The sequence below is a fragment of the Alligator mississippiensis genome, chromosome 14 (assembly GCF_030867095.1).
Source record: "Alligator mississippiensis isolate rAllMis1 chromosome 14, rAllMis1, whole genome shotgun sequence".
Lineage (NCBI taxonomy): Eukaryota > Metazoa > Chordata > Crocodylia > Alligatoridae > Alligator > Alligator mississippiensis.
The window spans coordinates 32344669-32371321 of NC_081837.1; the positions used below are offsets into that span (position 1 = coordinate 32344669).

Sequence of the window (26653 nt, forward strand, 5' to 3'; positions counted from 1 at the left end):
TGACCCTGCAAGTGGGGCAGGGGTGGAAAGGAGGTGTGGCCTGGTCTGAGGGACCAGGATGGACTTAGTTGTTCTGTGTGTGTTGCATGCGATGCGGATATTGTAACAGGTCCGGGTGGCCAGCGGGCCTTTGTACGGGTGCAGGTTTTTTGTACAGGTGAAGGTTTTTCCTTTTGCAGTGTGATACTAGGAGTGTGTGTATATATAGACATATTTTTTCACCAAAAAAAAAATTTTAAAAATCTCTACCAGCAACACCTCTTTTCCGATCCCACCAGGCAGGGCAGCGAGGCGGCATCGGGATCAGGCTCCAGGCAGGGCGGCTTCATGGCAGCAGGGGGAAAAAACCCACTCAAGGGAGTGAGAAAAGTGCCCCTAAGAAAAACGTGGGGCACCAGCTCCGCGCGCTAGGGCAGGCGGCCGCACGACCTGCCAGCCAGCCCAGCGCGCTGTGATGGGGGCCGGGCAGCCAGGCGGGGGGAGCCCAGCTCCGTGCCGGGCTCGGGGCCGGGGCTGTGGCGGGGGGCGCTGCCCCGGCCCGGCGCGGTGCCACGAGGCGGCGCAGCACAGCGCAGCGCAGCGGGGCCGGACGCGCCTCCCCCGAGGACACAAAAGCGGCGCGGCGCGGAGCCGCCCGCACAGCCCGGAGCAGGCGCCGCTGCCGCAGGTACGTGCCCGGCCGCGCGGGTCGGCTCCGGGGCCCCGCTCCCCACCTCCTCTGCGAGGTGCGGCTCCGCTTTCCGCTCCCCGCCCGGCGCGTGCTCTGCTGCCCGTGCCCGCAGCCAATCTGCTGCTCCGCTTTCTGCTCCCCGCCCCGTGCTTCGCGTCCAATCTGCTTCCCCGGATGCTCCGCATGGCACGGGCAGCGCCCCGCGGCCGCGGGCTGGCGGCCCCTGCTCTGCGCCAAGTGGCCGCTAGCTGCGTTTCGACCTGCCGCAGCGGCGATGGACGAGCTATCTTGTTGCAGTTTTTTCAATATATTTTTGTGGGTGGCCTGGAAATGCTGGGTGCTGCTGGCCAGGGCTGTGTGCAGCGGGAGGACAGGCTCCACGCAAGCTTTCTTGGGATGTGCACAGCAGGTGTTTTGCAAGATACGGTTTTGGGGTCCCCTGAGCCATCGAAAAATCAAAATTGCAGGGGGGGGAGCAGAGCCGGGAGCTCCTCCCCAGCTCGGCTGGGAAGGGGCTCGCTGCCTGCATGGAGGCTTTTAAACGTGGCGCAGGTGGCAGGGGGTGAGCGGGGCTCAACCCCATGGCTATAGGGTCTCTGACAGCTGCAGGTTTTGCAGGCCCTGGACCACAGCCCTGTTCATGCTGTTGCATCTTGACTCTTGGTCCCTTCCTAGTCCATTCCTGTATCCCCAGCTAGCTATGCCAGTTCCTTCATCCTGCTGAAGCTGTTGATACTCCATGCAATGTTCGCTGCCCCTTAACTGCATGCTCTGCTCCTCCAGACTTGGTTTCGGGAATGTACTGGTTTTGCAACACAGATCCACAATCCACGTGGCTGTAGTGAGATCTCCCAACTTCATATCGGTTGTGGCATGATATTGCTCTGCACCAAGTAGATGCAGCCACAGATCCGGGTTCTCACCATGGTTACCATGAGAAGCCCTGCAGCCTTGTTTTTTGGGGGAGAATTTCCAGGAAATTTGCAAGACCTGAAGTCTAAAATAACTCAGACAAGAGAAGCTGGCTGATGGCAGGCAGCAAAGTGAATTTCCTGCTGCTGGCAAGGCGGAAATGCGTGTGCACGTTCGCTCTGAAGTGGGTGGGGTGGTGGGGGTGGGAGGGAGGCTGCGGCTTGATGCTGAATGTTTAAGTGGGGAAACCCACCCGCTGGTTTCTGCCATTCAAAACTGTGAGCTTCCCTCAACCAGCAAGGAGCAACAGCAGCAGGAGACTGTATGTTTTTCACTTCTTCAAGGTCCCTCCTTTAAGGCCTTGAAGTATTTGTTACCACTGATTATAACCTCCTAGGAAGTAGGTAGGAATTTTTATTTTCATTTGCAGATAGAAAATAGCTGTTCAAAGGGAGGTCTTTTGCCTAAATTCAGTAGCAGAATTGGGACTGGAACCCAGGAATTTGGGTTCCTAATAGCCCTGCGCTGATCTCAATCTGCTGTGGTGGTCTGTGTGATGCTTGCAGTGCATGTAAACCTACTGGACTAGACCTTCACTGGGTGCAAATTGTCATAGCACATCCTTTCCTTCCTTGCATCCTTGTGACAAGGTGTTTAGCAGACTTTGCAGATTCAGTGGCTTCTGACAGGGCCATGCTATGAGCAAACACTGGTTTCAAACCTTCAAACTCTGGCTTCCAGCCACTCACCCCAGTGCTCACACCACCAGAGCAGGGTGTTGTCACAGTCGTTTCCCTGAGGTACCTGAAGTATGCCAATTGACATCAGCTGGCCCAAACCGATGCAAAATTTCAATTCCTGCATAAAGCAGGAAGTCTTAAGTAAGGGTTTGCACAAATTCAGAGCAAAAATCATGGCATGCTTTCAGGGTGGGAGGTGGAAGTAACCAGCACTTGATATTCTCCCTATGCCTTATGAAGGGTGTTTATGCCCGAAAGCTTGGAAAGAACTTTTTTTCCAACTATTTAGTTGGTCTAATAAAAGATATCACATCTACCCAAAGACCCTTGCCTGAATAAGCACTAGACACTTATGAGTCAGAATAACCCACTAGGTAGCAGTCAGTTAGGAAACTCTAAGGTTAATAGTAACCAGCAAGGTCCTGTGTACCACCAGTTCCTGCTGGAAAACCTGCCTCTATGAAGGAGTGCTAGAGGGTGAGAAGGCCCTGAGGCTGGTATTGGAGGGCTTCATCTTGGGTGTTGGTGTTCGGCTGGCACATATGTGATAAGCTTGGACATTGTTCTCTTCCCTTGCTCCAGGACAGTTCATGGGAATCCCTCTTCCCATGAACAGGGCCGGATGCAGGCATGGGTGAACCGGGCAGTCGCCCAGGGCCTGGACAGAAAAGGGGCCTGAAAATGGTAATTTAAAAATTATTATTATCGTTATCTCTGGCGAAGGGGGGCCCAAAACTCAAAGTTCACCAAGGGCCACCAGGAGTCTAAGTCTGGTGCTGCCCATGAATAGCCAAGTGCCTGCAGCTGCTGCTCAGAGCTTGGTTAAGGGAGTCATAAAGAAAGTGGGGTTCCTGGCAAGCATTTTTCCCTCCTGTTCCCCAGATTTGGTGAGCAGCACTGGGGGTGCTTGGCTGCTTGTCTCCAGTTGGGGGGATAAGCTTTGGGGTTTATATTTCCCATCCTACCAGAACCCCAGTGCATGGGACAGCACCCGTACCAAAGTGTTGTCTCTGGAACAGATGACTTTGACATCACGATTATTTCTTTTGAGGTCAGAGCAGCCTTTAGGGGCTAGGATTGGGCTGTAGCTTGCTACGTGGTAGGGTGAGTTGTATCAAATTAGGCTGGTCAGAAAGCAGGGCTGGGTGTGAAGTGGAATTTCTATGGAAAAATTCAGCTTTTTATAGGAAAAGCAAAATATGGCCACTTACTGACCACCGAAAGTTCATTTAGTTAAAAACAAGTTAGGATGTTTCCTTATTCCAGCAAGCCATTGTCTTCAAAGCCTGGAAACTCATGTGATCTTTGTGGCTGCAATACCTTGCTCCTTAGGAATTCCTCTGACATTATATAATGAATATCCATGTATGGTAATGTGTCTGTTGTATAACAAGTCTGGTATTTCCATAGCGGTCTCCTTCCCTTCTGTAGCTGGGCAGCCCTGGGAAATACCTCAGCCTCTTTGCTGTATTGCAGTCAGTGCTGTCTCTGGCATCTTAGTTCACTTATTACTGGAAAGTCTGTGCCTGCCTCAGAGACATTTTTACAATGTGCTGTGATGTCTTGGTTTAGGGGGATGAAGTGCCTGGAATAGCAGAGTTGTTGGAGTATCTTCATGGGGCCTTTTATGTCAGATCATGGGCTCAGTCCTTCTCATCCTAACTCATCCCATTTTATAACTTACCTTCAACTCCCACACTCCCAATTAAAATCCACACTGCAATTACTCAGAAATGCCCGGTGCCACAGGCATGGATTTAATAGCATTGCTCTTGATTTACATTTGTGAGGGAGGATCCGACCACGGGTCTCTCAAGATCACTTCTCAAAGCAAGTGTCTTCCTCCCTGTGAGCACGTGGAGACAATTCCCTGCTGTGACTTGCTCCTTGTTGGAGGCCTGCACACCTATAAACAGCAGGCACATTGGAATGGCAGTGCATTACACTCATAGTCTATTCCCGCAGATCAAGCGTGTATAACATCAGGTTGGAGAGAGTTGTGCTCTTCTGGCCAAAGCCACGAAAGGCCCTGAAGGTTCAGGGAGAAGTATTCCTGAAAATGTAATGGCTGTAGCTGCTGAAGCCTTGGCAAGCTGTCTTTCCACAATGTATTAAATGGGTCTTTGGAAGCTGACTCTTCTTCTTTCCTGCCTGCCCAAATAAGTAGCCCTGCAAATTTCATTCCTGTGCTGTTCACCTCCTCCTCTAGTGAGTCAGACCCTATTCTCTGGGATGCCCATCCAGATAGCTCTTTCTCGGGTCTGGCCTCTTTCAGTGGCTTTTGTGATTTGTGATGGTTGTTCTGTACAGATTACTCTGATTTAACTTGACCAGTGGGTTTTGTGCAATACTGTGGATCGGCGTCCTGAAGTCCAAACGCACTAAATTGGGCATTTCTATCCACAGCATATCTTTTAGTTTGGCTAAAAAGAACTGGCATGTCATCTTTCTTCTGAAGGGACATGTAAACTCATTGCCCCATCATCTCTAAAGACAAGGCAATTTGTGCTTTGACCAGAGTGCTACATAATACTAATGACCCTGAAAAAAATCAAGTCCTAGTTGTCTCGAAATTGAGCACCCCAAATTAATAGAAAATGTTGAGCTTTGTATTTGGTTATGCATTGGCAATCTTCTATGGTGTGTCTGAATCGTTTTTCATTGTTGTGGTTCTAACTTTCTGTTAATTGGATGGAGCCTGGCTTCCACTAAGCTTTTTGACAGTGTCTTTGACCTGGAATAAGCCAACTCTCAAAATTGTCAGCTTCGTGGTAGAGTTCCCAGGAAGAGACTGTGAGCCAAGTGATGACATTGAGATTGATGGGGCTGCACTAACTTGCATCAAAATCCAGCCTGCAGTCCCTTCCTGCACGCTCCACCAAGCGGAAGCTGGTGTGTTTCAGTTCTTCTTTCAGCTAACTATCTATGCGGCTGGTTTCGGACTGTGAACATCTGCAATGTGCTGGAATGCCACTAGACATTGATTTCTCTGTAAGGTTTCAACGGTACATTGTACACCGTGTATCAGCCTCCAGCTACCTGAAGGGGGCTCCAAAGAGGATGGAGCTAGACTTCTCAGTGGTGGCAGATGGCAGAACAAGGAGCAACGGTCTCAAGTTACAGCAAGGGAAGTTTAAGTTAGATATTAGGAAAAACCTTCTTACTGGGAGGGTAGTAAAGCACTGGAACAGGTTACCCAGAGAAATGGAATCTCCATAGACGTTTTTAAGACCCAGGTGGACTTGGCTGGGATAATACGTAGAGATGATTCTGCTTTGAGCAGGGGGTTGGACTAGATGTCATCCTGGGGTCCCTTCCAACCCGAATTTTCTATGAGTCTGTGAGTAGACATACCTGACCTGGGCAGATTAAAATGAGCTTGGGTACCGATAGCAGTGAAATCACAGGAGCATGGGCTTCAGTGCAAGTCCCTGCCCAAGACCCTGGCTCCTTGATGCACCAAGTCTGTGCTGCTGCAGCTTGGGTGCAAATTCCCAACATGTCTTCCTGTGCTGAAGTTTCCTCTTTTTTACAGGGAAGGAATGCCCTTGTCTGGCATAACATTTTGAAGTTTTCCTTTCCCGTGCAATTGTACCAGGAGTAGCAATTTATAGGAATGGATTTTTACTTGTGTAGTTGCTTGTAGCTTTTACTGAGTTACTGTGTTTGACCAACAGTCTTCCATCAGCATTCAAGCATGTAAATAGTGGTCCTGTTTGCACAAGTACTTCAGAGGGGTTTAATCATTGACAGCTTTTTTCTCAAGTCCAGGTAGTCTTTTCTTGTTTTATGGCATGGTCCTTCATTTGATAATCTCAAGTGAGGGACTTAGTTAGGCATTTACTCAGTGGTGGCAGTATTGAAAACATCTTGTTCAAAACTGTCCAGCTAAACAATGTCCCTAGCAATTTCCATATTTCATTAAGTGCTGTACTGGTCTTGGAGAATCCAAAGAAACCCATTTGCTGTCCTCTCAGGCAAGTCTGACTATGTTATTACTGATATGGAAAGGATTACATACTTACTTGAGAAAAATTATTAATTTTCCCACTACTCCACGCTATTCCGTGATTTATTTTTTACATCTTCTCCAATGTCTAGCTAAACTGAATCAAATCCATCGCTGTGTGAATTTTTGGGCGTTGCTAAACACAGATCACCCACTTACCATATTGATCAATAGCTTTCATGTATTTTCCATAGTTCGACTGAGACCACCACCTATAGAATTCAAGAACAGCAATGGGACATGGCAAACATATGTGACTGGAATAAAAAGAGTAAACTAAGGAGCTTCTTTTCTTCCCACCTGATATCACTACAGCAAGGAAACAATGAAACAAGTGGTAAATTCAAAATTGCTGAAAAAAGCTTTCCCTCCTATCGGTGTGTGAATCTACACTGCAGCACATATTGCTACAAGATGGTGTTTAAGTCAGAAACTTAGCATTACAACTCAGGATGCTTGTGTTTTGTTCAAATATCTGGTCCCTCTCTGAATCTTGCTAACATCCTTTTGGAAGGGTGATAAAAACATATGCTTCATCATGAATTGTGGGGTGGGGGGTTGAGATGACACCTGTATGGGAGTGGATTATCTATCCATATGCAAGGCGTCATCACCAGTAAGGTAACAATGAGTAGGCCAGCAGGGCAGTCCCGGACCCCAGGGGTGGCCAAATGAATCTGGGGAGATGTGCCTCGCTCCTGTTCTCCTGGGCACCCCGCATCTTCCCTGCAGCTGCAAATGCATCTCTGGCAGTGGGGAGGCCAGGGTATCAGCAGCAGCAGGTCCCAAGGGACCAGCAGCTGGAGGCTTGCTGTTGCTGGGGCATATGTCTCCCCCTTTTTTGCCAGGGAAACTAGTGTTTAAATGGCTACTTGGCCTGCACCTTGGTGGCAAAAAAGGAGGTGATATACCCTCCCCTGCAGTGGTGATCTCTAGCTGCTGTTCCTACACCATCCCCTACCATCTCCCAGGGCACAGCATTTGCCAGTTATGGCTCTGGTTTTCACACCTTCTGAAACAGTGGGTGCCAGAGACAGGTCTGGACCAGATCTGATCTGACCTGGCGATTCCTCATTCCCTTTCCCTGGCTCTGCATTACCCTTTGAGCACCAGAACAGACCGTTAACTGTTTCTTATCCCTGTTGCTTCTTGGAATTTGCTCAGAGGTAACATTTTGGGAGTGACTTGTGGGGAAGAGGACCAGGAGGCATTTCAGTAACTATAAGTGGCCAACACTTTTAAGATTGATGTTGTAGCCACGAGAGTCCAGAGGTTGAGAGAGGCAAGGATTGTGTGTCTGCTAACCCTGAGAATTTCTCTCAGCCGCGCCCCCTGCCCCCCACACCACTTTTGCTGGATTTCAAAGGATGTCCTGCATTTGAAAGTTTGTCTGACTTTATCCCAACTACATTGTTGGTCCAATAAAAGAGATCACCCTAGGAAATCCTTGCTTCTCCCAAAAAGAAACGAAAAAATCTAGAACGCTTGGTTCAGAGTTGATCCCATGCATTAGATCAACTGAGAAATTGCAAAAAAAATATTTTTTTTCCTGCAAGCTATATATATATATAAAAGTGTATATATATTAGGGGGCTGGACTCGATCTCCCAAGGTCCCTTCCAGCCCTAACATCTATGAAGAATCTATAAAATATATATATGTGTGTGTGTGTATTTTTATATATATGTATATGCATACACACACACACACATATATATTTATTTATTTAAATATATATTTTTTCTCAATTAGTCTAATAAAAGGTATCATCTCTGAACCAAGAGTTCTAGATTTTTGCATTTCTTTTTGTCTCAGACCAACACGGCTACCAAATACATCCCTTGCTTTTCCCAGCACTGGTTTCATTTCCTCTGAAATGGGGATGTGGGTGTCCGACAGAAGCACAGGAGCGCTGGGAGCAGGCTGTGATGAGGGTCTGAGGAGCTCTCTCCTAGCAGCAGGAAAGGTCTGCCCCATTGCCTTCTCCTAGGATTTGTGGTAGGCCTGCATGTGGGCTGTGGCTGGCAGTCAGTCTTGCATGGCTGGTGCCGCCTGTCTGGGATAGGCTCTGCCTCTGGGGAGCCTCCCCTTTGGTGAGAGTAAGCAGGATCAGACTCCCTCTCACCTCTGCAAAATGCAGTTACAGACCGTGGAGAAAGTTGTGTCCTTTTAAGGCAATCCAAAGAATGATTTGGCTGAAAGGGAGGGGTTTGGCAGTGGCGAAATAGGGCAGGAAGAGAAATACACAAAACCCAGCCTGCGGGGCCATGAGAAGAAGCAGGACAAAAGCTTTCCCAACTGCTGGCACTAATCCTAGTGAGTCTGTCCCGCTCATAACGTGGAGCCTCCGATGCTTAAGCGCCTGCACAGTTCCCCACCCCAGGGTAGCTGTTTGGTATTGCAGAGGGCACAGCTCACTTCTTCTGTATTGAATTTCTCTATATGACTGTGAATAAGGAACCGACAGCGCCACGGGTGCAAGACACCACAGGCCCAGCTGCTCTTCACAGCTCTAGCCCCGGCCTGCAGTTGCGGATCACTCCACGGCATCCATGGTCCTCACCCTGAGTCCTTGCATTTGGAAGCTGGGCTGAGAGCGCCAAACTCGTGCCACTAGTGACTGATCTTCACTCAGGATTTTTACTAAAGCTTTTAATAGCTGTTTTATTAGAACTAGTTCTTAACTGCCCCAGAGAGAAAAGCAACGGGCACCTTTTCTGGCTTTATATGGTATTATTTATACCCCAGCAGTGTGACAGTAAGGGCAGTGAATTTCCCACGGTCACACAGAGCTAGGGGCAGAGCAGCGTGGAACCTGGACAGCCATGGGACCGAGGAACCCCATCTGTCCCCCGCTGGCCTATGCTTCCTCACCAACAGAGCCTTAGATTAGAATTGGCGGAGGCCACGGGCCCCGCGTGTGACCTTTGGTTGCACGCTCCTCCGCTGTGTGCAGTGGCAGTCTGGGCAGCTCTGTGCTGGCTCTTGGGAACTTGCCCTGCTGCTCTAGTTAGTGCTGAGCCAATGGGCAAGGGGAGGTGGAAGTGACAGAGTCCAGCTGTGCACTCCCATGATGAGATGGATTCAAAATGAATGTCTTCTCTACCCGCGCTGCAGCAACAAGGGGAGCAATCTCCCAACCGAGCCGCTCCGGAGCCTCAGAGCCAGTGGCCGCATGGGAAGAGAGCTCCTTAAGGAGAGTCACTGGTTCTCCAGCCGGTGAGAAAACAGACGATGAACTGTTTCATCCTGGCCACATGAACTGGGAGCCGGATCTTGAATGACCCGTTGCAAATCCTCCCTCGGCCTCTGCCGGTCCGGCCGATTTCATTTGGGGCGGATCACTCAGCATTTCTGGGCATCTGGAGCGGATGCAAGAATCAGTGACTCCTGCTCTTGGCAGTGCAGCGAGTTTCCAGGGACAGAGAGGGGAGACTTGATAGGGATCTCCCGTCTCCTCTCACCAGCTTTCAGCTGAGGAGGAATTCCAGGGCTGGCCCACGCAAGGCAATTAAATGCTATGGCATTTGTTAAGCTTGTGGGTGTATCTCTGTAAGACCCTTGCCAGATTCCTGTACTCCTTGTCTCTTTCCTGTATGGTTGGATTCAGAGTCCAGCTGAAATCTTCAGGATCTAGGGACAATATGTGAGAGGTTAACAGGGGCAGTCACTGACTTGAACAGGGATGTGGGGAGCTCTGCACTGCAGAGTTTGGGTGTACGCAGCGGTCACATATGTGATCTCTTGCCTTGGTGGACGATCTTTTCTAAAGTCCTCACTCACTCGCAGAGAGGACAGAAGTTCAGACAGCCTGAGTCTCTCCTGAAAGTTTTCAGGCCTGCAGCATTTCCCTAGCTCCAGCTAGCCAGACCTAGAAGAAAGCCTGCCGCTTTGCTATTCAGTTGGGTGGTAACCGCAGGGTTGGGAATAAGGCTTGGATGTTCCAGGTGAGCTCCTCTAGGCCCATCTTCCTGTCTTCCCCACCCTTGTACAAAGTCCCTGGGAAGCGGGGAGCCAGTCGAGTGAATTCTTGAGTATTCTGGTGTCTGACACAGGGCAGGACCAGTCATTGCCAGAGGCCATGTGAGTCCCATGTATGGTATCTACATACTTTGGTGGCTGCCCTGGGCCAGAGGTGTGGTCCAGGAAAAGCGTGGTTAACCTGTCCTGTTTAAATTCCCTTTCCCACCCTTCTCTCTCCCCTGAAGTTCCTGGAGTTCAGGAGTCCAAGGAAACAGATCATCTTGAATTGCAAAGGGGGAATCCGGTTTCCCCAGGTTGCTGGTGGGCACTCAGTCTCGTCTGCCTCATCTGCTCTACTGAGTGCCCTGTGCGACTGCTGGGAGGGAGACCTGACACAAGAAGCTGCTCTCTTCCTGCCTGTGTCCCTGGTACCAATCAGGGCAGCTGGCCGTATGGCCGATGTCCCAAACACCTCCCACTCCTCCTCCTCCTCAGTGCCCAGGGACAGCTTGCACTATCTACAAAGGTGCAGTGGTCCTTCTGCCTTTTGAATAAAGCTAGAAAGCTCTTGGACCCATTGCTCACTGGGATTTACCAATTCCACACCTGAAATAGTGTGATAAAGGTGTGGGAGGATCAGGTGTGCTGCATGACGTAGGTTGGGTGCAGTGCTTGAGCTCTTGATAAAATTCAGATGCCCTTGGTTGGGGCCTGCAGTGTTCGTGGCTTTTCCAGGGTATGTGCAGACAGCCCTTTTATTCACTTCTCTTTCCAAGTCTTCTGACCCTCCTGCCCAGCTGTTACACTGCTTTGTCCCTTAAGAGTGAAGCTACTTCTCTTTGCTTTTTTCACAGGATGCCGAACTGGGGTGGAGGGAAGAAGTGCGGCGTATGCCAGAAGACGGTGTACTTTGCTGAGGAGGTGCAATGTGAAGGCAACAGCTTCCACAAGTCCTGCTTCTTATGCAGTGAGTATAGTGGCCCACAGATCTGGCCTTTCTAATTGACATGGCAGCACCTGGGCTGGCTTGTTGTCATCAGCCATAGAAATGCATTAAATCCATTTGTTAGTTCTTTTGGACCAGGGAGAGCCTCACAGCTCTCCATTCTCCTCCAGACATGGGAAAGGCATTTTACTGAGACAATGCAGAGCCCCTCGTGAGGTTCAGGGACCTGCCTTAAACATTAGGGACACTTTGGGAAGCAGCCATGTAAAATCCCTGTCTTCACACCACAGCTGAATGAGATGCCAGTGCTAGTCCACACTAAGACTACATCTCAGGACTTTAGACTCTGAAAGAGACTGTTCTGAAACCCTTCTGGTACTGCCTTGCAGTGAGAGCCATGCCAGTGGTACCCAGGCTCAGGCACTCCATGGGAGGGTCTCTTTGCTTTTGGCTCTTCAAATTCAAAGGCAAGGGTCTGAGTGGGATCTTAAAAGAAGTTGGGGCTGTGGGCCATGAGGTCATGTGGGAGGAAGATCCCAGCCTTGCCTTGTCTCAGCCATTCTGGTGACGAAGTGCCCAAAAAATGCTTGATGGTGTCAAGGTGGAGGCTGAGCCACCTTCTTTCTTTCTGGAGCTGCTGAAGCCTTTGCCCATTTAGACTGACCCTCCCACACTCCCCCTGCCTTTATTGCATCCGGTGCAGCTCTGTGTCTACATGTGCTTAGGTCCTTCTCAGGTGGACATTTACTGGTAAACTGGTTCATCCCAGGTGTTCAGATGAACACGATATTGGGTGGTGCAGTTGCTTCCCACTGGTCCCAGGAACATGCAGCTCCCCAAGGACCATAACTGTTAGGGTTAAGAAGAGTTGTTTCCATAATATCTGGGAGACTTTCAGAGACACCATCCCCTCCCCACAGGTGCTCCCCAGTGTCTGAGAAGTTCTCTTTTCCTGAAGAGGATATGCAAGCCTGACTTTCTACCTGTGCTACTCACAAGTTCAAGTCTTTAGTTTAAATGCAAGATTGCAGGAAAGGGTTTTTCTCCAGCTGTCCCCTCTCAGCCACACCTGGGATGAAGCTTCACACAGGTCCCCAGATGACACAAGCCATCCCAGCAGAGCACTTACGTGCAGTACAGCTGCCTTTACACTAGAGTTTTGCCAGTGTACAAAGGTTGCCAATGTATCCTTGTGCACATTTCCCCCATCCAACTTTCCTCTTCCACAAAGGCTTCCGGTGTGGTCTTGGTCTGGCTGTTGTTCCAAGGAGCCACATGCATGTGGGGAGGGACCATAGGGCAAAACCAGATTGGGATTTAGGGCTCTGTGCAAATTGCTTAATCCCACACCTTGCCAGGATCATCTTTATATGGCAGGAGCCGGCGTTAACTCTTACTGTGCCTTATAGAGCCCACTGCTTCACTCCTATAATGAGGGCAGCAGTGTGAGGGTGGAGGAGGGGAGTTGTGCTGCTGAGGGGCAGTGCTTGGGAGCTGGGGGCAATAACTTCTGGATCCCAGATCCCTGCTTATGGGCCTGATCCAAAGTCCATTGAATGACAAAGGCTTTTGTTGTCTTGAGCAGACTTTGGACCGGGCCCTGTGTTCCCAAACTTCCTGCTGTTGGAGGTGTGGGGCCCATGTACCTTAGCCCTACTCAGATTCTCAAATGTAGGTGTGCGGTTTGCTATACATTCACTTCCGTAACTATAGACAAATACAATCTGGTATTTCCAAGGGATGAGAGTAAAGTGGCGTCATCACGGTGAAAAGTCACCCTTGCTGTCTCTCTGTGCCACTGGGTGCAAAATAACCCTGAACTAAGCTCACAATTCCAAAATCCTGTGCTAAGAAGGAAAATGAGTTTGGATGGCCTATAGCAGGGGTTTTCAACCTTTTTAAATAAGTGTACCCCTTCTGACTCAGAGTTTCAACTCCTGTACTCCCTTTTTTTTTCTTCTTGTTTTTAAGGGTGTTGGGGTAGATCAAGGCCCCTGCAATGAGGGAGGGAGTGGGGCTGGGGCAGGCACTGCACAGCCGGCGTAGGGTGGCAGCGGGATGGAGCTGTGAGCAGCTCATCTGAAGGGCATGGGGGGAGAGTGGAGCAGCTCCTGCCGCTGCGTGCACCCCAGGAGGGCATCGGGGGGCGCGTGCCCCTAGATCTGTGCCGCCACTGCTGCACCTGCGCCGCTTTCACACGGCCGGTCGCATGTGCTGCTTTGTGGGCTGCTGACGAGCAGCGCGTGATTGGCCAGGCGCGAGGCCCGTCAGCAGCCTGCAGAGGAAAGCAGTGCAGGCATGGCAGCACCGGTGATGGCGTGGGGCGGTGAGTGGCAGTGGGTGGTGATGGCAGTGGTGCCTGCCACGTACGAGCCCCTCCCCCATTTGGCCCCTCCTCCCCGTGCCACTGCTACATGCAACCCCAGGATGGCATGGGGGACACATGCCCCTGGATCTAGGTGGGCTGACACTGTGGACCAGGGCCAGGGCTGTGCCAGGGTCTTCCTAGCAGGGGGGATGGGCAGCGCCGGGATGGGGGTTGTGGGGCTACAGCAAATTCTGGAGTGGCTGTGGCCCCTCCTGTACTCCCACTCCCAGCACCACCACTGCCTGCCCCGAGCGAAGCCCAGTCCGGCCTCCCACCAGGAAGAGCCCAGCACTGTCCTGGTCCAAGCCCACATGCGAACCCCCCAGTCTGGCTGGCCATGCAACATCTGTGCAGCCCACAGAGGGGCACCACTACCCTCAGTCCCATGGCCCTGCTCCTGGGAGCAGGCACAGAAGCAGACTCTCCCCCCGGCCCCAGCCATTCAGACCCCTGCTGCTCTCCAGGAAGGGGGTGGAAGACAGCGAGCTGGGAGGGGCGGGGGGGGAGGCACTGCAGTGTGCCATGTGGGGCCAGTGGTGCCCGGCACACTCCTCCTCCTCCCCCGGGTAAGAGGCAAACTGTGGAAACGCACTGGGGGAGACGCCTATGCCGACGCCGTGCCCCAGAGCATGCTCCATTTCCATCCACCTGCCCGCACATACCCCCTACCACCTTTTAAGTACCACTGGGGGTATGTGTATCCCCTGTTGACAACCCCTGCTTTAAAAGATACTTGTGCACACTTAGCATGGATGCTGGGTACATCTCTGGTAGCCTACCCAGGCTGCTGCCCATGTTTAATGCTGTGACTACATCTCTATTCCCATGACTATATAACAAACCTGAGCCAGCACCTCTCTGGCACAGGGGGAGTGTCCTGCCTGCAAACCAAGGACATATGGAATGACTAAGGCACTGGAAGCTTTAATTGTAGCTGAGGCAGAAAACTGAGGGTGGAAGAGGCTAAGCGGGACTGTGGCTGCCCACATACGTAGTATGAGAGTACTCATATCAGCTCTACATTGCAGCAACAGGAACCTGTGCTCTTCTGCAGCCTCAGATAAGGTGCTAGGGGGCTGTTATCTCCTGCTGCTCTGAGAGTCCCAGAAGCTTCTGGTGTTTGCGGTGTGGGGTGCTTTGCACGTCTTTGAATCTGTCTGAGTCACAGCTCTCACTGGAGCCTGTCGTGGCAGTATTTGAATACAAACAGCCAGTGTGACGTGGCTTGCTCCAGCACTCTGCGAGCAAGAATGTAGGATATTACCAAAAGAGCCTGAAGCATTAAGTTAGCATGCAGCAGCAGGGATAGCCAAGACGGAGCAGAACTCAGGACAAGCAGAGGACCTGGATGGAACAGGTGTTACCCTAGGAAGGGAAGATGCAGCCATAGCAGGTGGAAATGCAGATTTTACTTCTCTACTCATGGAAATCAGGGAGCAGGAAGCCTGTTTAGAGCTGATTGCAATGAGGACAGCTTCTCGCAGTGTGAGGGCTCCTTACACTGTACCCAGTATGCGGATCACACCTGCAGCCGTACTTCTTGCTCCTGACCTTCCCACCACTCTGCTGAAGTCCTCAGCATTACCTGCAGCAATCCCTGCTGTTCTTGTCCTGGATCACAGACTGCTTTTCATGCTGAACTGTACTCAATTCTGCCTACACCTGTTCAAAATTAATTATGCTACACTTGAGCACTCTTTGGGTGTGTCTACATGCGCTATTGGCATGCAACAATAAACTCAGATGTGTATCATGCTGGAGTTATTGCATTTGAATGTGCACCCAGGACTGCAGCACCTTGAGCCAGATCAGAGCAGATCTAGCTGGCAGAGGGTCCGGGGGGTCAGCCTGCCGGCCTGGGGCTGCTCGGACCCGGTTCAACGTGCTGCAGAGGGCTGGCTGGGGCAAAGGAGTGCTTCACTGTGGGGTTAGCTGGCAAGCAGCCCGCATGCTGAAGCACCCTCATGCCCCAGCCAGCCCTGTCAGCATCTACGTGTGCATTGCTGTTCACAAAAAACTCCGCAGCAGGGTAGTACTTGTATTTACTACTTGTAAATACAAGTACTAACCTGCTCTGGAGTTTAGTTTCCTGTGGCCTAATAGGGCCACACATGCAGACACCAAGATGTTTAGTGCAGAGCTAAGTAGGCAACTCCACAGTTAATGTCTCATGTAGACACACCCATTGTGTGTCTGAACCTAATCTCCAGGGGAGATTAGAAAACGTCCTGGCCCACTAGGAAAATAACTTTGAATGGCCAGATTTACCTTGGTTTAGCTGAACTGGACTTACACCATTGTTGACCCCAGCCCTTTGAGATGGCAGCTGACTCACCAACCAGAGATGAGCCTCACAGCTCCAAATGAACCAGTTGTAGGAGAGAGAAGTGTAGTCAGGCCAGCATGACATATGTGGATCTAACCCCAGATTCCTCTTTTAGTACGTTGACATGGCTAAATAGCAGGGTTTGGAAAAATGGAAAAATCTTTCTTTTCTGATCTTGTTGCACTGGAATTTCTGCAGCCCCGAAGCTGTGGAGTTGGTGGCTGATTCCCAGGAAGTGGGTTTGGCAGGAGTGTTCAGTAGCTGGCTAGTGGGAAAGTGTGATTGTTAAAGCTGGGGCTAGAGAGGGGCCTAACCCGAGAGATGGGCAAAGGTGGTCCTACTGCCTTCCTTAAACAGCTGTCCCTAGAGCAAAAGAAAGAAGGCAGTGACCAAACTAAGTGAAAGGGTGACATATGCTCCTTTCAGCTAGGTTGTGCAAACTTGAAATTGTTCCTGAAGGGTTGTTCGCAGTGTTTTTAAGAATAAGTTAGACAAACTTGTCTAGGACAGGATTGTCAGGAATGATCTTGGCTTGAACAGGGGGTTGGATTAAGTGACCTTCCAGAGGTCCCTTCCAGCCCTACTTTTCTGTATGTGGACATTAATCCGAGCTCAGGTCTGAACAAGTAGGGGTATAGACAGGCCCAAAGGCACAAGGCTGCCTGGTTAACCTGACAGCTCAGAGACCGTGCAGGGCCAGCTGCATCCAAGCGGTGGGGGTGAGCTGCCCCCGTGCTAGGTGAGCCCCTCTCCAGTGCCCTGCTCAGGTCTGCAACAGAGGCTCACAACTCGCAGACATTCCTCATGTAATCCTCCCTAGATGGCAAGATGCAGCTTCCCTTCTCCTCCTCTCCCAGCACAGAGCTGCTCTGGGGTCCGGGCAGCGTGGGGGGAAAAGCACCATATTTAGTCATGGGGACAGCAACGCGCCGGCCTGCCAAGGCGCTGGGACCAGAGCTCTGTTCTTTGTTTGCATTCTTGGGATGTTGTTTAAGGGCAAGAGCCTTTCCTTCTGGCACAGAAACAATCAGGCTGCCGGGAGCAGCCTTCTGCTGACATTTAAGGCGCGCCTCTGGGTCAGTCTGTGTTGCAATTGCACTGGCGCTGCTTGGGCCGGCTGCTCCCCCCCTCTTCCTCCTCCGCAGCCCTGCCATGGTAGGTAAACAACACACAGCTCCCCTTGGAGGCTCTGAGCCCTTCCCCAGCCCTGATCCTGCTTCTCCCAGCTGCCTCCTCACCCCTGCAGCTTCCTCTGGGATTGCATCAGGGTGTCACATTCACCCCAGACTGGATCTGGATCCTGGGAGCTCCTCTCCAGTCAGATCCACAGGGCCAGCAGCAGCTGTGGTGGGTCTGGTGGCAGCAGCAGGGGTCCGTGGGTGTCAGAGCCAGTGCCAGTGGTCTTATCTATTTCCATGCTCCCAGTCTCTTCACCGGCAGATTTGCTCCAGCTGCAATCGGCCCAAGGGCTGGACTCTCTCTTGCTCATCTTTGGATGTAATCAACACTAAGCACTCATGCAAACCTCCTTCCCACACTTCTCCCCGCTTCCCTCACACACACCAGGCTGGATGTGACCCAGATTAACTCTGTTTGTGAGGCCTGTAAAGAGATTTGGTTCTTCCCTTTACGCAAGGTTCAAAACTTCCTGTTTCCCAAATGACATCCGCTCTGGCATCAGGGTTAGTGGCAGTTGCGCTGTGACTATGAGCTGCCTGGCCTATCCAGCCACTTGTTTTCCTCTTCATTCCTGTGCTCCTGTATGGGTTTTTCTCTGGATACTCTATGTGCTCTTCATTTTGGCAACACTTTTGTCTAGACATTTCCTTCCTTTTCAAAGCCTGAGCTGTCCCATCCCGTGTGAGGCCAGATGAGGGCTGACAGTGATATCCTCTTGTTGCTCTGCAGTGGTCTGTAAAAAGAACCTGGACAGCACCACCGTCGCAGTGCACGGGGAAGAGATCTACTGCAAGTCCTGCTATGGCAAGAAGTACGGCCCCAAAGGCTACGGATACGGGCAAGGAGCCGGGACCCTGAGCACCGACAAGGGCGAGTCGCTGGGAATCAAGCCTGAAGAGTGAGTTGGAGCATCTGGGCTATACAGGGGAGCCAGGAAGGGGCACCCCCACCCCATCTGCCTGGCAGCGTGCCGGGTTGTGGGGCTCCCAGAGCTGTGCAGCACTACTAGCATTTCCTCCTCAAAAGAGAGCCCCCAGTCTGCCATATCATCCTGGTTTTGCAGTGTAGCACTGCTGTCTCCTGGCCTCAGGAGCCTGAGAGACTGGCTGCTGTTCTCAGCTGTGCAACATGCCTCCCCCCCATGACTTCTACCCACGGTCATCTGATTGAGTCTTGCTGAGTCACTCACACACTGCGATGCTGTCTGGTGCCTCTAGCAAGGGCAACTCTAGGACAGAAATCAGCCAGGAGCTAGCATCTGATTCTGCACAAAACTGTGACCCCTCCACCCCACCCGAGTCTCCTGGCTAGGTCATCTTTCCAGGGTGAACGGGAGGTCTCTGCCCAGGATAATACAATCAAAGCCTGGCTTAGGTTAGCTCTTCATCAGACAGGGTACATATTCATTTTATTAACTAACTAACTAAGATATATGTAGAGCTAGATAGCTGTGTTAGTCTGAAGTCAGGGGTAGAAATGCAGACTAAATGGGATATATCACATATACGTGTATGTGATGTATCTTATTTGGCAGAAGGAAGGTAGAGATGCTGACTAAATAAGATATATCATATGTGTGTGTATGTATGTATATATAAAAAATAAGCTATATTACGTGTGTGTGTGTGTGTGTGTGTGTGAGATCTATCTTATTTGACAGAAAGCAGGGTAGAGATGCAGGGACCATGTTGCTGCTCTAGGTAATGGCACTTTCAGCTAAATATATCCTGTTCTTTGGGGCTTTGGATCTTCCAGTGCCCCAGTTCAGCTCCTAGGGCCCAGTTTGGCAAGGTTGGTTTTACAGTAGAGGAAAGCTTGCAGTTGCACAGGCCCTGAGCTGGTCAGGGGCTCTGCTTGTATTTTGCAGCAGCTTTTGCTGCGACTGCCTGGTGAAGCCCCCTTGGAGCTCAATACTGAGCATTTATGCAGCTCGCCAAAAGGCAAACTCTCTCCTTAGCTGTGCAGTCAGCTAGCAGCCCCCTGTGTGACAGAAATGACTTGCTTGGAGCCAGATGCCCTGCGAGCCTCTCTGGTGGGAGAAACCCATTTGCCAGATTAATTGAGTTGCCCCAGCACGCTGGTGAGATAAAGATGCTCTCGCTAACTAACTGGCAGGGGTGGCACCTGAGGTCCATGATCAGCCTCAGCTGTGCTCTGCTGAGGGCACAAGGCATGGCCACCCTAGGACCCTGGCTGGGTCTGTAGCTCATGTTTCCAGCTGCCTGTCCTGACCCTTCAGAGGCCAGCCTCTTCCAAGTGCTCATGCCCACCCTGCACGTGCACCCGAGCCCTTCCCAGCCTTCTAGCCCTAGCGTCAGACCAAAATCTTCCTCACATGTGGAACCCCCAGCCCTTCTCCGCTGCTGCTCCTCCCTGCTTGCCAGGCCAGGCAAGTAACTCTGTCCTTGCTGCTGATTCCCCAGGAGCCAGCCTCACCAACCCACCAACAATCCCAACGCTTCCAGGATGGCCCAGAAAGTGGGTGGCTCTGACGGGTGCCCACGCTGCGGGCAGGTGGTGTATGCTGCTGAGAAAGTGATTGGAGCTGGAAAGGTAAGGAGGCAAAGAGGAAGTGGCAGAGGGGCAGAAGGGTGTTGAGAGTATAGAGATGGTTTTTGAGCCCTGGTGTGACTGAGAGATTTCAGAGGGGGGAGTGAGCAAGTGCTTGTGGTGCTTGGTGAAATCCAGATGCTCTCAGGGGTCATCTTTGCCAGGGCCCGCCACTGGGGTCAAGGTGGGGATGGAAGGGGGAAATCCAGCATGCCAGGCTCACCAGAAAATATGGTGCCTATTTCTCTGCAAAGTCTGGGCTGAGTTGTGGGTGCCAGATCCTTTTCTAAATGCCATGCCACATGCCGCTTTGCTATCCCCTACTCTCAGGCTTCCTGCTTTGTGTGCCTGAGCCCTTGTCTGGCTCTCCCTGCAGCCCTGGGGGGAGAACGACAAGTCGGTGCACAAGTCTCCTGCAGAGAAACCTCCGTATTTGAGTTCTCCCAGTCACTGGTCCTGGCAGGCTGGGTCTGGCTGTTGCTTTGTTAAAACTTCAGGCCATTATCCCATCTTTTCTCTAGTACCAGACCCTGTACTCAGGAGAGCAGTGGAGTCATGTAGATGAAGGGAGTGCTAGGGACGAAGGCTGCCAGACATGCTAGCTCTGGAGGGTCCTAACATGCTGATGGGATGCGATAGAGCAGGTCTCCTTGTGGGCATCAGGGCCTCCCCTTCCTTCCCATCCACTGTCCCAGTCAGAAGTCAGCTCTCGCCAGAGCTGAAAATGCCTGTCACCAGCTCAGTGAAAAGAGCACAGCAAGAGCCGCTGTGTTGAAAGCTCTACAGTCAGCACAGATGTCATGGAGTAGCTACATTAGGATGATGGGGAATGACGCGAGAATCCATCAGGTGCTTCCCTGACTAGGACCCTGCATATCGTACACTAGGGTTGCAGGCACCTCGCAGCATCCCTGGTACCTCCAGGTGTCTCGTATCTGGCACCGTCTTCTGAGTCACGGAGACAGAGAGCTGTGGGGAGCAGTGCCCTGTAGGCTGCCTGCTTCCAGGGATGGAACGAGGGGGAGAAAAATGAGCACTCTGCCACTGAGATGCATGCAGAGCGCTGCGCTAGATGGGCCTGGGGAGTGAGAAACTGTGGCTTTGCTTGTGCTCCTGTGTTCTTAACACCTGCACTGAAACACTGTGAGGAGCTGCACGCTGGAGTTACCTGACCCGTCCCAGCAGTGTCCACACTGCCCCCAGCCTTAGGCCTTTATTGCAAATTGGATACCAACCACAGTGCACTCTGGAGCATGCTCATTCTTGCAAGGGCTTGAAATTCAGAGCTTGAGAAGATGTCCCGCAAGTCAGGGATAAGGTGATCTGAAGGGCTCTGCAGGTCTTGCCTTTGCTACGTACTCACACAGCTCTGCCACTGGACTTCTGCTGCCTCTGCTGCTTCAGTCCTAAACTCCCATGCAACTGCCAGAGTCCTGACCTGGGGTACCCTGCTGTCCCAGTTGTGGGCTCCCTGCTTCGTTCTGCCAATGCCTCTCAGCCCCGACCTGCAGACCCCATTTCCCAGCCCTGGGTGCCTTGCACACAGTTTGGCTAACCTCTCTTAGTCCCAAGCTGCAGGTTTTTGAGTTCTCTTCACAGCTTTAATGACGCCCCTCAAGCCCTACTCACAGCCCCCTGTTGTTGCAGTCCTGGCATTCCTGTTCACAACCCTGCCCGTGCTCCGCAGTCCCCCTCCTATCCCAGGCATGAGTCCAGATCCGTGAGCCTAGCTTCAGTCTATAGACTCACTGAAAGCCCCTTTCCCTGCCCTGGGCTCCTCTCAGTACAAAGATATGCCTTTGCACACATAGAACAGGTATTTGGCTCCTGAGTCAGCCTTGCCCTGGTGCGAGCAGCCTCTGTCCATGTTACTGCGTCCTCACTGGCACTGCACTCCCCAGGTGCATTGCCCTACCAGGGGGGTTTCCTTTGGGCTTCAGTGCTGCAGGAAGCTGAGCTGCTCTAGGATGCTGGGAGAGCCTGTCTGTCCTTCAGGGCAGATTGGGGAATGGTGGGAAGGCTTTGGAGAGCTTCCAGCATTCGAGGGAGGAACACAGTCCTCGCGGCAACTTGGGCAGCTTACCAGCCTGAGTGAATGTAGTACTCTTGCCTATAGCTCCAGCCAAACCAGCTGGCCCGGGTGCAATGCACCACCACACTCGGGTGAGATGGCTATATGTGCTGGGATATTGGGGGATGCCCAGGTAAGAGCGCAGGGTGGCTGGCAGTGAGGGAACACTAAGGGTCATAGTGCAGGCACTGTGTTTGGTGGTTAGCTTTATTCTCTGCATCTTTGAAGAGCTGAAGCTGGTAGCATTGCTGTGTCTAAGCAAACCCAGAGGGGATCCCAGGGGGACTACGTCAATGCACTGATATTTTTTGGCTGGCGGGATTTATTCAGTCTGTCATCGACTCCTGCCATAATTGCTAGTCCACATTTTCTTCCAAAAAAGGTTTTAAAAACCTCCTGTATCAGTAGCTCCCACTATTAAGCTGTCTGTTCAGAGGACACAAACTGATTTATCCACCGAGTTAAATTATCCACTGATTTATCCACCAGTGGAGCCGCTGGGGGAGTTTAAAAATAAAACGTTGGCCTGTTCTCTCAACATCTGGATGCAACCTCCCTAATTCAAGCCCTGCTGGATGCATGCCTCTACAACATGGAGCCATGGGCAAGGGCCTCTGCTGGAGCTAGTCACTGCAGCTCTGCTGACTTGTCTTGGGTTTTTTTTTCTGTTGTGTTTTCTCCCGGACTGGTGGGAGTCAAAACTGGAACTCTACTCTTCTGAAGCAGTAGCCCTGTCTGATGAGCCAGTTAGTTTCTTGTCTTCATCTTCATCATGGTATTGGGGGTTGTATTTGAGCTGGCGTGACCAGCCACAGGGATAGCTCACGTGTAGTGAAGTGGGGCTGTCTCCACTTTGTGCGGGGGAGCTAGAGTACTTGGGTTCACTCCCTTGTGGGCGACCCATCAATGAGTGCCATTTAGTTGGTGCCTGGGACCAAATAGATGTATACAGGCTGGGAAAGGCAGTCCTGCCTTTGTGACAATGCTTCCCAAAGAAGTTCAAGCTGAGACCTGGGACCTGTGGTTGGACTTGTTCCAAGGAGGGATAGTTGCTAGAGATTGCCTGGGGGTGGTTCTTTTGCAAACTAAAGTGGAAGAAATGATAGGAGGTACGCTGTGATGGTCCCTGCAAGAAGTTGTCAAAACTGTCACTCTAGAGCAGCGGTTCTCAACCTTTTTGGCCTCGAGGCACCGTGCAGTGGACTGAACTTGAAGCATCCTCGCTGGACTCAAAGCCCTGTGCATAACTCGTGAATTGAGTGGCACCAAATTTCAAAAACTAATTTATAAATTGCAGTGCTTACCCCCTTGCGGAGGGGCTGGGCAGCAGTGGTGGGGGATCATTCAGTCAGGGCTGCGTTTATCTGCTTGGCTTACCTGCTTATCTCCTTATGCTTCATTTATCTCCTCACTTTATGGCACCCCTCAAAGGACCTGGCAGCACCCCAGGGTGTCCTGGCATTCTGGTTGAGAATCACTGCTCTAGAGACAGCTATACTGGGGGAGGATCTGGTTGCAATAGGGTTTTCAGTCCTCAGAAATCCCCATTTTCCCTCTAGTTCAGATCAAACCATGACTTAACATTGGTCTGACCAACTGAACCTGTAGCTGGATCCCACGAGTGAGCCACATAGCTGCTTTCTGCCTCCTCCCCACTGATTTCTGCTTCTCTCCCTTCAGTCCTGGCACAAGGCTTGTTTCCGATGTGCCAAGTGTGGGAAAGGCCTGGAATCCACCACCTTGGCTGACAAAGACGGAGAAATCTACTGCAAAGGTGAGTGAATGCCCCCTTCCCAGGGCACTGGCCAAACCAAGGCTACAGCACAGAAACCTAAGGGCAGGGGCAGGGCAGGGTTATGGCTGGGTGCCTCTGAATGGAAATAACTGATGTCCCAAATGGGGAACTATGGTTGTAGGAATAGCAAGTGCCCAAATGCCTGCATGGCCCTGGCCCCGGCCCTAGCCTACATGCTTGCCACATGGCTTATATGCCAATAGGTCTTTCTGTGCACCCTGCTGCCCTGTGAGGGCTCATCTGCACTGTAGCAGCAGACTGGTACCTGTTCCTATTGGCATACTCTGAACCTGGGAGTCCCCTAGCAAGGCTGCTCTGGGCTCATCCTACCATGCCTGCTTCTGAGTCTCTGGTGCCCTGCCTGGAGCAGTCTTTCTGATGAACTTCCAAACTTGGAGTATGTTAGCAGGCATGGGCAGGCTAGGAGTGGGTCGGGTGTGCCTGGTCCTCCCTCATACCCAGACCTACCGCTACAAGCCTATCTGGCTGTGGCTCATACATTTCAGAGGGTGGCTGTGGATGCTCCTTGTGTTTAAGGAGGCTGGTGACCTCAAATTACCCAGTGAAATGGGAACGTCAATGGGAACCTGCAAAAAACCCTAACACTTGCTTCTGAAGGGGTCAGCAGCTCCCAGCTGGGCGGCAGGGCACCACTGCCTGGCTCCTGCCTGTGAGGAGGCAGCCCCCAGTTTGAACCCTGGGAAAGTGCCCGATCTGACGGGCCAACTCACCTCTTGTCCATTCAGTCCCATGAGCTCCCCTGAGGATAGAGCAGTGCCCAGCATGGAGCTTCCTCATGCCACCATCACTAATGGCCACTCTCTTCCTCCTCTGCAGGATGTTACGCCAAGCACTTTGGGCCTAAGGGTTTTGGCTTTGGGCAAGGAGCTGGTGCACTTGCCCATGCCCAGTGAGGTGCCAGGCCTGGCCCCGCTGACTCTCCCTTGCCATGCTGGTGCCTTGCTGATGCTGGGAGTGTCCTGTGCAGCGAGGGAGCCCAGCCCATCTGCTTCCTAGTGCCAATGCCTCTCTTCATAACTAACAACCTCCTGCTGCTTCTCACGGCACTACACCATTCCTGCCAGCTGGTTCCAGCAATGGATCTGACCCAGAGGCCTTGGGATCAATGGAGATCTCTCCGCTGTACAACAGGGGCCTTTGGCTCATGAGCTGCTGGCACCAGCGGAGGTGAGATGGGTTCATCTCTATAACACACATGCACACACACACACTTGCAGAGTGTAGATTCCACTCTTCAGAGCAGACAGCACCACTTGGTTTGTGACATGATAATACATTCACAAGTGACACCTGGGTGCTTTATCCATATCCATTTAGGATCTGAGCCCAGCTAGGCAGTGTGATGTCACAGGAGTATATAGTGTGTCTCATTGGACCATTAATTGCTATAAAAATCAGAACTGACAGATTATTGGGACTTGCAGGGGGGAATAATACCAACTCTTGGGTGGGCTGGAGGGAACAAGAGACCAAGTGACCAGCCTAGGTGAGAGAGTCAGATAAGGGTAAAGGCAATATTTTATTAATCACATGTATTTAAAGCATAGATTCAAGGCATGGTTGGGTGTAAATCATGGGCTAAGTCCCATGCTGGTATAAATGGCAGGGCCTGTTGACTTCAGTAGACATATGCTGCTTTACACCAGCTGAGAACTTGGCTCTAAATCTAGTAAACCATGAAGTCACCATTTTCAGAAGTGGGTACTGATTCTGCTGTTGTAGGGAGCCTAATTTGTGATGGCCAGGGCCCCATTTCTTTCAAAACCATTTGGAGCCTCTCTAACTCCCCACAGCTTCAGGGGGGCGTTTAGCACATCCAGGCTGTGCGGAGCAGAGCTTCTGGAGTCAAAACCACACCACGTCTTTGGCAAAGGTCGAAACAGGTGGCCCAGGCTCATGTCCCTGCTTTACTGACAGCATCGTGGAATATTAGTCTGAGAACATGAAGGCAATCTGTGCTGCCTGCCAGCATTGCTGCCAGTTTTTTTCCATGTAGTTTGTCTCTGCCTGAGCAGTGTAGGTATTCTAAGGGGTGATTCATGCTTGTGTCACAGCAGACCCCACACTGCTTGAGGTGCAGACTCCGCAGGCAAGCCTTTTTTTCTTGCCCAGGCCAGTGTTGCTCTCAGTTCCTGGGCTGCAGCTGAAATGGGAGGTGACATTTTTCAGGGTGCCCTAGAAGCTTGAGCCCAATTTTAAAATGGGAATTCAGGCTCTTAAGCCATGCAAGCACTTCTGACATTTTTACTCTGAATTGGGCCTTGCTGTATTCCTTGGATTTTCTTTGGAGGCCTTGCAGTCTGTAGCAACACCTTTGGCCGAGGTTTCTGAAGGTATAGGAACGATCCCCTTAAATGTCTCCAGAAATGTTGCTCCATCTTATATGTGTGGATAAATTTGGGGTCCAGCTAGAGATGGCCACTTCCCCTTCTAAGTTTTTGCTTGGGGGAGAAGAGGAGGTCAGGACAGGCTTTGCCTTCATGATCTCAGATGATTCCCAGCCTCAGCAGAACAGTCATTCCCATGACAAAGATGCAAGGGTTTACTGAAGAAAGCATAGATTCAAGGCATGGTTGGGTGTAAATCCTTCTGGATGTCATCTGAGAAAAGAGCATCACTTTTACTTCTCCCCCTTCCCTTTGGGGTGGGGGAGCAAGGGTTTAGGGTTCCTTCCCCACGTGCCTTTTCCACGAGAGCTGGGCGGACACTAGGCAGCCATATTTCTTCTGTACTTGCCACATGCAGGGATTGTGTCCAAGCAAAGTTGTATATTCAATAAAGCTGTAAGAACAGAACCTTTGTTTGGCCTGTTCTTTCCCTACCCCTGGGAGAAGGGTTGCATTGCAGAGGGGAACTTGCCACAAAAGTGAAGATCTAATTAATGAGACTTGGGCATGGCTGTTGCACAGGAGCCCTTGAGCAAAAGTAAGATAAGGTGTATTCGTCCCCTTGTCTCTATTGAGATCTGAACCTGGGACCTTCACTGCTGCAAGCAAATGCTGCTGCTGCTGCTAAAGGAGCTTCTCTTGCAAGTAGCAAGAAGAGACTCTTTTCTTCTATGGACCGGCCACTAGGTGGAGACTTAGGCCTGTGCACAGAGCTC

General features: G+C 51.4%; 1 protein-coding gene across 2 annotated transcripts; it reads left to right on the forward strand.

The window, feature by feature from the left end:
- Window positions 1–561: 561 nt before the first annotated feature.
- CSRP1 (cysteine and glycine rich protein 1) lies at window positions 562–26345 on the forward strand. Of its 2 annotated transcripts, none has more exons than XM_006262124.4 (6): window positions 562–667; window positions 11149–11261; window positions 17843–18011; window positions 19537–19666; window positions 23415–23508; window positions 24367–26345. In XM_006262124.4, exons 2-6 carry the CDS (start codon window positions 11150–11152, stop codon window positions 24441–24443), a joined length of 582 nt encoding a protein of 193 aa, XP_006262186.1. In that variant the 5' UTR covers window positions 562–667; window position 11149; the 3' UTR covers window positions 24444–26345. The 2 variants fall into 2 exon arrangements, with proteins under 2 accessions (XP_006262186.1, XP_019348060.1); XM_019492515.2 differs by lacking the exon at window positions 562–667 and adding an exon at window positions 1845–1904.
- Window positions 26346–26653: the final 308 nt, after the last annotated feature.

Coding starts and splice junctions, on each gene's coding strand:
- CSRP1 (XM_006262124.4), top strand. CDS start 11,150: ATGCCGAACTGGGGTGGAGGGAAGAAGTGCGGCGTATGCCAGAAGACG. Junction 18,012..19,536: donor CTGGGAATCAAGCCTGAAGA/GTGAGTTGGAGC, acceptor CTGATTCCCCAG/GAGCCAGCCTCACCAACCCA. Junction 23,509..24,366: donor CGGAGAAATCTACTGCAAAG/GTGAGTGAATGC, acceptor CCTCCTCTGCAG/GATGTTACGCCAAGCACTTT.